Source organism: Lepisma saccharinum, unplaced genomic scaffold (genome assembly GCF_977018435.1).
Source record: "Lepisma saccharinum unplaced genomic scaffold, izLepSacc3.1 HAP1_SCAFFOLD_847, whole genome shotgun sequence".
NCBI lineage: Eukaryota > Metazoa > Arthropoda > Insecta > Zygentoma > Lepismatidae > Lepisma > Lepisma saccharinum.
In genome coordinates, this window is record NW_028143508.1 from 4,959 (window position 1) to 17,984 (window position 13,026).

Consider the following 13,026-nt stretch of genomic DNA (forward strand, 5'->3'; position numbering starts at 1 on the left):
TCATGCCTCTTATTAGGCCTTACTCCCAAAAGCCTGACACCCAAACTCCCTTTCTCAGCTATGCCCCCCGATATTCAACCCAATATTCGCCCCCTAGCGAGAAATTTTGCTGCCGAACTAACCCTAACCATGTACAAATCACAGCTCCACCGGACTCGAGAACTCTCGATTTCCATCCAGTCCCTCACCAAAATCCTCCTACTGACCCCAGGCAACAACAACAACCAAATAAACACACTCTGGAACCTTTCCCAGTCCATTGCCCACAACCTGAACCAAAAACACCTGCAAAAACTTTCCATTCTCTGCAGACAAGCCCTGAATGCAGGATGCACCCTCCCCCTCCCCCTCCCACCACAACACCAACACAAAACCACATGTCCCTTACTTCCAGACCCACCCTTGCCACTACCCACTCCACCCCAACCTACCATCTCTAACCCTGCCCCTCCCTCGCACCACACCACAGCAGAGCACCAGTCCTCGGACAAAAGATCCCCCCAGCATACTGACATTCCTCACCCCCCAACCACCCACTGACTGCACCTCCATCTTGAACCTTTCCAACCACAACCTCACCACCACCGAAATTGACGTACTTTCCAAAGGTCTTACCTTCTCCCCAGCCTCCACCCCTAACAATTTCCGGCTATTATTTGACATACAAACTTTCGCCCGCAGACTTAGGTGGACATACTTTTGGGCCAAGAATCCCCCCTCCAAAGCTAATCCTTCTGACATACATCCCAGTCTCCTCCAATTCTGCCCCCCTTCCCCCCATGATCCCCCCTCCCTCCCCAACAACCACCCCCTCGAAAGATACATCACCTCTGTTGTCAACAATGTTTCCGACAGTACATACCTCCAAAACCCCTCTTCCCACCACAATCTAACCCCAGCCCAGCACCAAGCCCTCCGGTCCCTCCGCAACAACCCAGATATCAAAATCCTCCCCGCTGATAAAGGGTCCACCACAGTAGTCATGAACTCCTCTGACTACGTGGCGGAAGCCTCCCGTCAACTCTCTGATTCATCGACCTACAAGCCCACCACGGTTGATTCATCTACCACACACCTAGACAAAATTCGGGATTTTGTCCTCTCCCGAGGACCCCCTGAAGGCCTATCCAATTCCACCATCTCCTCACTCATACCTGACAACCCCCGCACCCCCACTTTCTACCTCCTCCCGAAAATTCACAAACCTAACAACCCCGGGAGACCCATTGTGTCCAGCTACAATTCACCCACTGAACGCATTTCAGCCTTCCTAGACTCTCACCTCCAACCCCTCGTCCAAGCCCTGCCCTCCTACCTCCGTGACACCAACCACCTCCTCAACATCATCCAAAACTTACCATCCCTACCACCCAACACCATCCTCACAACAGTTGATGTCACATCCCTTTACACCAATATTCCCCATGCCCATGGCCTCCGTGCCACGGAATCATTCCTTAACAGCCGACCCAAACCCCACAATCCCAGCACTCACTTCCTGATTCAATTAGCCAACCTTGTACTTACCTGCAACAACTTCTGCTTCGGTGACCAACATTACCTGCAGATACGTGGCACAGCTATGGGTACCCGCATGGCCCCCTCTTATGCCAACCTGTTCATGGGCAGGCTGGAACAGGAATTCCTTGACTCCCAGCAACTGAAACCACTCCTCTGGCTAAGATTCATTGATGACATTTTTCTCCTCTGGACACATGGCGAACCCTCCCTCACAACATTCCTAAACCGACTCAATGAGTTCAGCACCCTCAAATTCACCTGGTTCCACTCCAAAGACCAAGTGACCTTCCTCGATGTGGACATCCACATTGTGGGAGACCACTTGGAAACATCCATACATATCAAACCAACCAACCACCTCCAGTATCTCCACTACTCCAGCTCACACCCCTACCACACCAAAAAAGCCATCCCATTTTCCCTAGCCCTCAGAGGCCAGCGCCTCAACTCATCCCCCTCATCCCGCCAAAACTACAACCTACGCCTGCACCAAGCCCTAACCAACCGTGGCTACCCCTCCACCCTCATCAACAAACAAATCACTAGAGCTAACTCCCACAACCGCACCAAACAACCCAAAACCAACCCTCCAACTCTGATCACCCAATACCACCCTCACATTACGAAAATCAGACATACCCTCCACTCCCTCCTCCCCATCCTGCACAGCGATCCCGAGACCAGAGACATCTTTCGGGAAAAACCCAGGGTCGTCTTCCGTCGCCCCCCCAACCTCCAAAACATCTTGGTCCGAAACACCCCCACCCCTTCCGCACCCCTTCCCCCAGCCCACAGGTGCAATAAACCCAGATGCAAGACCTGCCCCATACTCATCACCTCCCCCACCCTCCTGATCCCTACAGCGGCAGGTGAGTTCACCCTTCACCCTAAGGGCACCTGCCACTCATCTAACCTAATTTACACCCTCATCTGTCAAATCTGCGGCAACTTCTACCTAGGCGAAACCTCCACCCCCTTGAATCTAAGGATAAATAATCACCGTTCCTCCACCCAAAACTCCGATTTCACAGTTGCCATCCACACCAACAGCCATAACACCACCTTCAATAACTGCTTCCGTGTTGCCATCATCCACCTTTTACCCCCCCGCTCTGACACATCTTTCCGCAGGCGATGGGAAAGGGCCTATATAGCAGGCATGCACGCCACTATACCCCCCGGACTCAACCTAGCCAATCAGTAACTCTTTCCTCTCCTCCCCCAAACTACCCACCCACCTGACAGTAAACACTGGCTAAAGTATTTCGTGTTTCCTTTCAACTGTTTCTGGCAACACTGACCGTACAGACGCTACGGTCAGTATTCTGTGCCTCTACTCAAAGTGTCGTCAATCTTTTATCTACCGTCTTGAAAATGCGACTCAGATCGCGAAATATTGAATTATTTCTATTCGTGTGGTAAGTGTTTACTGTCTCCTTCATTATTTGTGTATATATATATATATATATATATATATATATATATATATATATATATCAAACACCAAGCTATTGTCAATTAGTTCTTTATTTAGTGAAAACTTGAATTTATCTGCCATTTTTCAATATGGCGTACTTAGTGGCAGAGTTATCGCCGGGGACTTTTGATATGCTATTATTAATGTTATAAGGAAGCTATGTACAAAATTTCAGCTTGTTATGAATTATAGTTCCCTTATTTCGTGAAAACTTTCATTGTCCGCCATTTTTCAATATGGCGGACTTAGCATACGGGTGATCGCCGGGGACTTTTGGTATGTTGTTACTAATGATACTAACATGGTATATACCAAATTTCAGCTTGTTATGAATTATAGTATGTTGTTAATGCTATAGCTCCTATATTTTTTCTATTTTGACTGCACTAAAGAGATATTTTACAATGATGATTACATTGTTATCAAAAAGCACTTTCTGTCCCCTCTCCTCCACCTTGACTGGCCTAAAATGCCTACCAAGAGAGGGGCTGCAGACATATCCTAAATTGATCAGCAACCTTTAAATATAAGTAAAAACAAATTTCTGTATTGGAAAGTTGTTGGAAGTGGTACAAACTCAGGAAAACTAATCCTGCAGTGAGTTAAACTGTAGGAAAGCCTGTTTCAGCTGCTGTACCAGCAGAAAGCTAGTACATGCAGGCCTTGTTGTAAGGGCATAATAAACTATTCTATGCTGTGTAGCAAGTAAAGTTGAAGATCTCCAAGACCCAAAACCCAGACTGCATGAAAACTACTGAGAAGAAAAAGAAAAGTAAGTAGTATATGTTGTTGCACACTATGCAGCTATTCTGTGTTCTAAATTATCATGGCTACTGACTGAATAGGGTTCCAGTTACTGTAGTACATTTCTAGTCTGAACTTTGAAACACAAGCATATTCTTCAGGAAACCAACTGCCAACTTGCAGCAGTCTCAGAAAATACACTCGGTGCTCTAAAATTCAAAAACTGCAAATTTATCACAGTAAATGGTAGGACATTCAGCCAAGATGTGCTCTATTGCTATCCTATTCACCTTAACCCCATACATTGTGTGCACTATATCAGAATTATGCTGTTCTTACACTTGTCCTTACACAAAACTGACTGTAGTTTAGTTTATGAAAGGATGCCTCACTTCCACGTGGTCAAAATATCTGGCTGCCTCGTACGGACCACATGATTCTTCTTCCAGCTGCAATAGGAGACTTTCTGTAGCTAACATTATTCTGTTGCGAGTTTGGAAAGCATTCAAACTAGGACTGGGCTGATAGGAATACAAATTTACGTAAATAACAATTGACAAAAGCAGTAAAACAAGAAAAAAAGAAAAAAGGGAATGCTAGACAATCAGTAACAGTGGTGACAATTTTGTTTTTTTGGACCACACAAAAATAGCTGTAAATTGATAGTTTGAATGAATTTAATGCAAAGAATCTGTTTTAGGGCACCCATTCTGTGCTGATTCATCCTGTTTCCACCTTATCTGGCTTTAGTGAAGCAAAACACAGCAAAAAGAAAGCAGAGCAGGTCTGATATTATGCTGCAGCACTTGCCAGGTCAATCCAACTGACAGTGATAGAGGTTAGAGGTGAGAGGAGGGGAAGGAAATTATACTCGAGATTTGTATCTTTAATCACAATTCAGCAACAGAAACATAAAGCCAAAAACAAACATGTTTTGCATGTTTCTGAACTAATTCCATAATATTTTGCAAAAAGATGTTCACTTTGCAAAAAAAAAAAGTCATCTTGCATTACTATGTGAATAAAATTCATGCGTATTCATTACAAGGGATGCCCATATTTGCAGCTAAAAATTACACTTGTTTTTCACATTTTGCATTTTCATGCAAATGTATCTAGGTATTAGTCATATCAGTGGAGTTTGTATCCATTACGGATGGATGAAATTTTGCAGAAATAAATTTAAAATTACAAATTGCAATTGTTCACTCAACTCTTTAATTAATGCATGTTACCAGGTGACTCCCTGGGGTTTGCTTTGGAAAAAGTAATTTGCATATTTAGACATTTACCATGCAAAAATCAGAGTACATGAAATCCATCTCTATATTTAGTTGGAAGACCAAAGTTCGATCTCTGGTGAGCCATAATTTTCACACAACTAAGCTTAATCTGTGTTTTTGAATGTGAGCAAAATTACATTGACGTAATAGACCTGCAGGAAGGTGAAGGCAAAGGTAGAAGGACAATACATTAAGACAAACCTGAAAGAAATGTGTAACAATGGTCCAGATGGGGTTGATCTTACTCCCTCTGGAATTTTTATTTTTGGAGCCACTTCCAAGCCGTGAAGTACAGTCAAGTTCAAGATATGTTTACTCAGATTGTCAATCATCACATTCATGTATTTTATTTTGTGGAATGTAAACCAAATGGTCAACACGAACAGTATAGTATAAAAGTGTCCCATGTATGCTAGTAGAATATAAAAGTAAAGTGAATTAAATTTGTAACGGGTCAGTTGAATCAACATGTCTTTAAACTTGACTGTACGGGGTAAAAATTCAGCATTTTCCCTCATCTGGAATGCATCATGGAGGAATCTCAGTGAACACCAGCAGATGTGATAAAAAAATTCTAGCAGAGTGGAAGTACCAGGCTGTCCCAGAAGTCGTGCACCATACAAAGGCGAAAATGAAACACAGAATATCAGAAACAAAAACAGACTTTATTCAGCAAAGTACAGGCCTCCATGTTCAATTACCTTCATCCATCTCTGCGACAACAGTTCAATCTGATGGCGATACCAGGTGGCAGGTTTAGAATTGAAAAACTCACGACAGGCAGAATTTACATCGTCATATGAATTGAAGTGCCGACCACACAGGAAATGTGAGAGAGAGCGAAACAAACCGTAATCCGATGGTGCAACTTCCAGACTATAGGCGGGATGAGGTAACAACTCAAATCCGTCAAGCTCAGCTAGTGTGTTGGTCACTCTTCGAGACCGGTGACTGGGAGCATTGTCATTTTGCAGGAGTAACCTCTTCCTCCTCGTTAATGCCCGGTATTTCCCGTTCAGAATGGCATACACTCGGCGTAATTGTTCAGAATACAGTTCACCTGTTACAGCATGACCTTCTGGAACAAACTCATAATGAACAATCCCGTCAATGTTCCACCACACGCTCAGCATGAGCTTTTTTCCAAATCTGTCCCGTTTCGAATGGGCGATGGCTTCCTCTCCTCTTTTCACCCACTGTTTACGTGTATCAGGGTTTTCAGAAACACCCACTTCTCGTCTCCTGTCACAATTCGCCTCCAAAAACTAAGATCATGCGGGTTTTGTAGCAATGTCTGGCAAATTGTAACTCTGCGCTGGGCCTGCGCCTCTGTCAGCTCTTGCGGACTTTGTCGGGGGCAGTTTATTGGTGTAATCCATGTCATGCAAGCGACAGATTACTGTCGATTTGGATGCCCCAACCACTCTTGCTAACACACGTGTGCTGGATTGTGGTGTAGCATTCACAGCATCCTGCAGAGACTCGTTAATGTCCATCGGAGGTCACCCCGTGCGGGCCTTGTCTGCGAGGCGTAGATCACCTGAAGCGAATTTTTTAAACCAACGGGAAGCTGTCGATCGATTCACCATTTCTTCGTTCTCCACACAACAAATTTCCTCCGCTGCCACTTTTGCTGTTAGTCGTTTTTTCCATAAAAAAAAGTAGCACTGCACGAAGTGCAATTTGGTCCTCACTCATCGTGCCCACTTTAACTTCACGGGAACACTCGCTACACATGCTGTGTGTGCCTTCACTTGATCCCACGAACCTCTCCTCTATGCCTGCCAATAGCCTTTCACCGATGGTGCCGCCTACGCTCGCAAACTTCACCTCTTGGAACTCAGTGTGCTGATGGTGCAGGACTTCTGGGACAGCCTGGTATCATTGCCCAAGTATGTTACAAAATAACAAAGATTTTGTGATCTGATGGCTCCTGACTTATTGGACATCCTGTATGCTAAAGTGGATACAAAAATATACATAAATGTTAAGACAAAAAATACTAACCTGTGAGAATTGGAATCAACGCTTGTGGAGTTCCATCTCCCACTATATTGTATCCTTCCAGTACAATTGCCTTTAAGTGGTTCTTAAGATAGTCGAAAGACTGAGGCAGTTTCCTGATGAACATGTTGCGAGAAAGAGAATCAAATCCCCAAATCAACACATTGAGGTGAAGTCCATCAGCTGGGACTTTGCCCCATCCTGTTCTTTCCAGGATTTCTGGATCACGCCGGATGCCAGCCATCACTGTCTTCCACCTGCAGTAATGATACAAGTAGTACAGAATCCTAGAAGATTGAACATGAGCACATTTGATGTACTGGGAATAATTCAGATTAATAAGTACTTTATTGTTCATTGATTGATTGGTTTGGTTTATTTCACTTCGCTTTTCTGCCACTTTTGCCTAACCAAGAAGATGAGGATGAGCGATAATATGATGAATGGACACTCACAAAGAACACCCATGCACAGACCTGGATTCAAACCCAGGACTCCTGGCATTTTAGAGTACTATATTGTATCCAGCTAGGTGCATTAGTTGATTAGTAAATTAATTGATTTTTTTTCCAATCTGACATATCATAAGGAGGGTGGGGCATGAAATGTCATCCATTGAAAATGGCATGTACTTTTCATACTGTTGGATGTTGGAACGGGGCTTGGTTCATGCATGGTTCAACACATGGCAGTTCATAATGATGTAATGCAGAGGCACCCCACCCCATTCCTGGCTGTAGTTTGTGCAATATGGCAGGGAAGATTGACGCTGCAGCAGAAGGTCAAACCGTGGGTGATTCCTTCCACAGTAGTCAGTAGTAGTAGTTAGTAGTTTCCCATTGAAACCCAATGATTTATGCAAGACTGGGCTCGTACGCATACAGCGAACATTGTTTTGAACTTCCAGGGATTGGGAGAGGACTTGTGATGCCGAGTTGTCAATAACATGAGTGTCCAAAAAAGCTGAAATTTAGTGCAAAATTTCACCATTCCATTATTATTAATCATAAACTTATAATTTATATTAAAACTAAACCGTGGTGTAACAGCTCGTGAGGTGTAACAGTTCGTGAGGGCCAGTGTCTACCTACAGACTGCCGACCTCCCTCCTACCAGAGGTGGGCCATCATTCAACCAGTTACAGGATGACATGTTGTCAGTACGATGAACTCCCAGTCATTGTTGCAGGTTACGCTACTCATATGAAGCTCCACAATTTCTTCATGATGGTGAATGGCCACCAGTCCCATACACAGGCCAAAATCTCAGGAGAAAAGTTGTTATGCTTCTCCCAGGAGACTTCAACCTGCATGCATTCCATAGCCAGAGCCTAAAGCTTGTGCCTCAAACTGCAAGGCCACAGTGCACGACTTATAATTTATATACCCTAGTTTTATAAAGTGATTGTCTAAATAGGTATTTTTTTTAAAGTAAAATAATTGTAGGCACCTGGATACATAGGGTATCAAGGAATATCTTTAATTTTACAATGGATTGGTATAACTTGGTTACTGGTATCATAAAATTGTATATCTGTACTTTATTGACATTGGCAAAAAATTCATATCCAACCATCACTAATATTTATTACTTGCCTATGCATAAATGAGATGATTTCTCAATGAAAATCCTGCAAAGCATGATTAGAATTGCAAACCCTAGTGCATGAAAGTGGGATTTTGCACTTGCACCTAGCTATACTCTTATGGAGTGAGATTTCTTACTTGCACACCTTGCTTCACAAAGGCCAGTATAAAGCTAGATGCAAGTGCATGCTCCCAGCCATCCTGAATGGGACATACATATATTTCCTGAGGATGCATACACACTGGCCAAATTGTAGCAAAAGATATAATAAAGACAGACAGACTATGACAGTGACAATTGAAAATGAACTTACTTTGCACCATTTCCTTTACATGTTACTCGTACAAAGTCACTGTCTTGCAATTCATAGTCCGTATGAGTCACTGTGGTTGGTCCATTTTTAATCAACTTATCAGAGACCCTTACAATATCTGGAAAGACAAAAACAAAAAGTAATTACTTGTTCCTTAAATTATTTCTCTTGTAGCCTACGGTTGTTACAAGCAAAAAACACAGTTTCTATTGTGACATTTCAGGAGAACACACGGTCCCATCATCAGACAATTATTTATAGTTTCATTAAAGATCAAGTATAACAATGGTTATAATGCAAGCAATACGTACATACAAGAAAAATTATACATCTATGGGGGAGAGAGGTACATACATTCCGAAAACATCAAATCAAGATTCAGACAATGCTTCTGAGAGCCATTGTTATAACTGCATCTTTAATCAAACTAAAAATAAATGTCTGATGAAGGGAGTGTGTGTTCTCTTGAAACATGACAACAAAAACTGTTTTTTTTTATGCTTGTAACAACCATAAGCTACAAGAGAAATAATTCTATGATGCAATGCTTATATGATGCTTACATACAAGAAAAATTGTTCCATAAAGCAACGCTGAAACTGTGCAATTGGTTTTTAAAAAAATCGGAATTGCCACTAATATCAAACTGTGTAGAACATGATTGATTGAATGATTTGTTTTATTTTACTTTGCTTTCTGCCAATTTAGGCTAATCGTGAAGATGAGGATGAATGCTGATAAGATAAACTGGATGAAGGGACAAATCACAAACACACATGGACAGAACACAAACAAGTCTCACAGAGGATTTCATTGGCTGTAAGTCCAGATGCCAGAGCCTCGCTAATCTGCCAAATGCAGTCCAGGAAGGTTGACATTCGGGTGCCTTCACAAAGGGTCATCCCCTTGCACCCCAAAGGTATATAATAGTTTAAAAGTCTGAGTACTTATGTACATGTGACACACTGTATTTTTAAAGATTACATCATTTATTCATTAAACTAACCCACACACTCACCTGCAAAGGAGCACTCTATATCTCCATGCAATATCTTGGCTTCATCTCTTATTTTAGCCACTCCTCCCGAGATTTCCACCCAATCAAGCTGGTTTCCACAGTTAATGGGTGGACTATCTTTTATGAACTTCATTATGTCAGGATTTTTAATTTCTAACTGTGGGTGCCTGCATGCCTGTCCACCATACCTATTGAATAAAAGAATGTATATTAATTTTCCTTTTGTACAAAAAAAAAAAAAATTACAATGAAACAATTAATCATAAATTATGGCAGAGCTGACACTAAATACTAGGGATGGGACCGATTAATCGGTACTCTATCGGTATCGGCCGATATAGGCATATCGGTGTATCGGCTTATCGGTAAAATTACCGATTATTTTACCGATCCGATATATTGATAAATATCTTATAATTTAGTGCAAAATTCTGCCATTTTGTTGTAATTTTTATGGATAATCTCCATGCCCTTCTTTCTAAAAAAGTAAATGTGTAAATATTCAACTTATTTTGCACTGCAGTCACCTTGAAACACACATTTATTAAGGAGATCAATGATCATTTCAGGTTCTTCAAGGACCATTTCTAATTTTATATCGGATCGGTAGAGTATCGGTTATCGGTATCGGCAAATTTTATATCGGTACTTTATCGGTATCGGCCAAAATTTCATATCGGTCCATCCCTACTAAATACTCTTACTAAAGCCTACAGATGCTACCATTATTTTAACATTGCAGAAATTTACAAATATTCATAATATATAAAAAATAAACTTGTTCCGAATTTATGATGCTTCACCCCGCCCCTTTCAAGCACCTTCCTCGTATTTTCCAAGTAGTTTAAAACATTAAAAAGACTCACCAAATCAATTAAAAGGTACAACAAAAGGACCTGTAAATGGGGTCACAACAATGCAATTTTGGACAAGAACCACTCATAAATACTTAATACTTTTTTCTTAATGTGGAATGGTGGTTATGCAAATATACAAAAAAAAAGTGTTAACAGTTCCAAACTAAGCTCCTTAGCAACAACAGCCCTCACAATGCTGGGTCAACAACGAAATTTTATGGGGGCTCCCACTGGGAATCGAATCTGGGACTGCTAACCATTTGGCTACGCAGGAGCTCCAGTTCTGAATATAGCTGACTGAAAAGTTACATGAAAACTGTGGTTGAACCAAGAATTGAAGTTGTGTCTTTGGCATTCCCTGCCAATGCTCTACTACGGTGTTATGAAGACTCTCCAAAAAGCTATTGAATTTGCTCAGAATAATTATAAATATGCTTCAATATACAGTGGGTGGACAGATTAATGGAAGCACTTGTAGCCTCTAAATACAGCGTGGGACCACCTTTAGTCTTAAGGACAGCTTGGATTTGTCATGGAATCAACTCGTACAATCCCTGAATAGTCTCCAGTGGAATATTACATCATTCTTCCAGAAGCACATCACGCAGTTGTCGCAGAGATGAAGGTGAAGGAAATTTGCATCGTACTCGATCCTCTAAAACCGAACACGGTGGTTCAATAATGTTGAGGTCCGGTGATTGCGAGGGCCAGGAAAGGTGTTGAAGTTCATCTTCATGTTCTGTAAACCAAGACTGAACAGCTCTGGCAGTGTGAATAGGCACATTATCATCATGAAAGATTGCATCCTTGTTGGGGAACAACAGTTGTACCACAGGATGCACCTGGTCGCCTAAATTTTCCATGCAGTTACTGCCCATAATATTACCTTGTAGAGGAATGATGGGGCCAACAGAATACCAAGAGATCACCACCCAAACCATCACAGATCTGCCTCCATGTCTGACGTAGGATGTAAGCAGTCTGGAAAGTATGCCTCTATAGGCGTTTGCCACACATACACACGCTCCGTTGTTGGAAACAATGAGAAAGACGACTCCATCTGACCATATTACCTTTTTCCAGCCACAGGTGCTCATGGCACCACTTTTTTCATGCGCTGGCAGTGGTGACAGTAATCAGAGGTTTAGTAACGGCAAGCCTACTCCCAATGTTCTTATGAAGATCCCGTTAGACTGTTCTTGTGAAACAGGATCGTCCAGATGTTCATTGAGTTCTGCTGTCACTTTTGCCGCTGTAGTTCTACAGTTCTTTGTAACAATCCTTTTTATTCCTTGACGATACCTCTCACCTAGGATTAGCTTTCGTCCAATATTTCTCTTCGTTGATGTTATCTTGCCATGATGTATGCCATCAACTAAATTGGCAGTCTTCGTTCTTGATGCACCAGCTAAACGCACTCCAACAATCTGCCCCCTTTGGAAACGATAGGTCTCCCATTTTATATCTTTACCTTGGAACCGTTGCACACAAAAGTACATACTGCACTGATTCAGGCACTACATGCAATGGGTAAACATGGTGATAACAAATTATCATTTCAATTAATGACGCTTCAGTGCTGCCACCTCAGAACAAATTACCCTTCCCTTAACAGTGTGTTTCCATTAATCTGTCCACCCCCTGTATGTATTACACTGTAAATAAGCAAGTGTGTAAACTAAATCACAGTTGTGTATACAGAGATCTGCACTTTCAATTACTACCACCCACGTATAGTGAAGTTGCCAGGAATTATAATAGCGAGAACGTGAGACTAACATGTGATTACAATTTGATTTTTCTAATGGTCAGTGTTGTTATCAGTTATTTTACTACCTTTCAGTATATCTTTAATACTTCCTTTATGTTTGATTGATTCATTTGGTTTACTTTACTTCACTTTTCTGCTACTTTTGACTAACCGTGAAGATGAGAATGAATGATGACATGATGATAGGACAATCACAAACACACAACAGAAGGCAGAATCGAGACACCAGAGCCTCGTTACTGTGCAAGATGCAGTCCACAGTGTTCTACATGAAAGAGACGTGGACATTTTGGTGCCTTCCAAAAAAGTCACCTTCAGACTTCCTTTCTGAAAGCTCAATGATGTGGTACGGGGTACAACGCTCATCAACGGTGCATTGCTAAACACCTAAAAGGTTTTCGTAAAACCTTAGCTATTGTCCAATACCACAAACAAGTCTTCAAACTACAAA

The 13,026-nt window shown here is 41.9% G+C and overlaps 1 protein-coding gene across 1 annotated transcript in view; it reads right to left on the reverse strand.

Annotated features, from left to right (window-relative positions):
• Positions 1-7,032: 7,032 nt before the first annotated feature.
• The window catches only part of LOC145983348 (uncharacterized), a gene marked incomplete at its 3' end in the record, with an annotated part of 33,504 nt that continues 27,510 nt past the window's right edge, over positions 7,033-13,026 (reverse strand). The window contains exons 5-7 of the mRNA XM_083116487.1: positions 9,948-10,135; positions 8,930-9,047; positions 7,033-7,286 (exon numbers count right to left, since the gene is read on the reverse strand). Coding sequence (XP_082972613.1) covers positions 7,033-7,286; positions 8,930-9,047; positions 9,948-10,135 — 560 coding nt within the window. The remainder of the gene's footprint in view (positions 7,287-8,929; positions 9,048-9,947; positions 10,136-13,026) is intronic.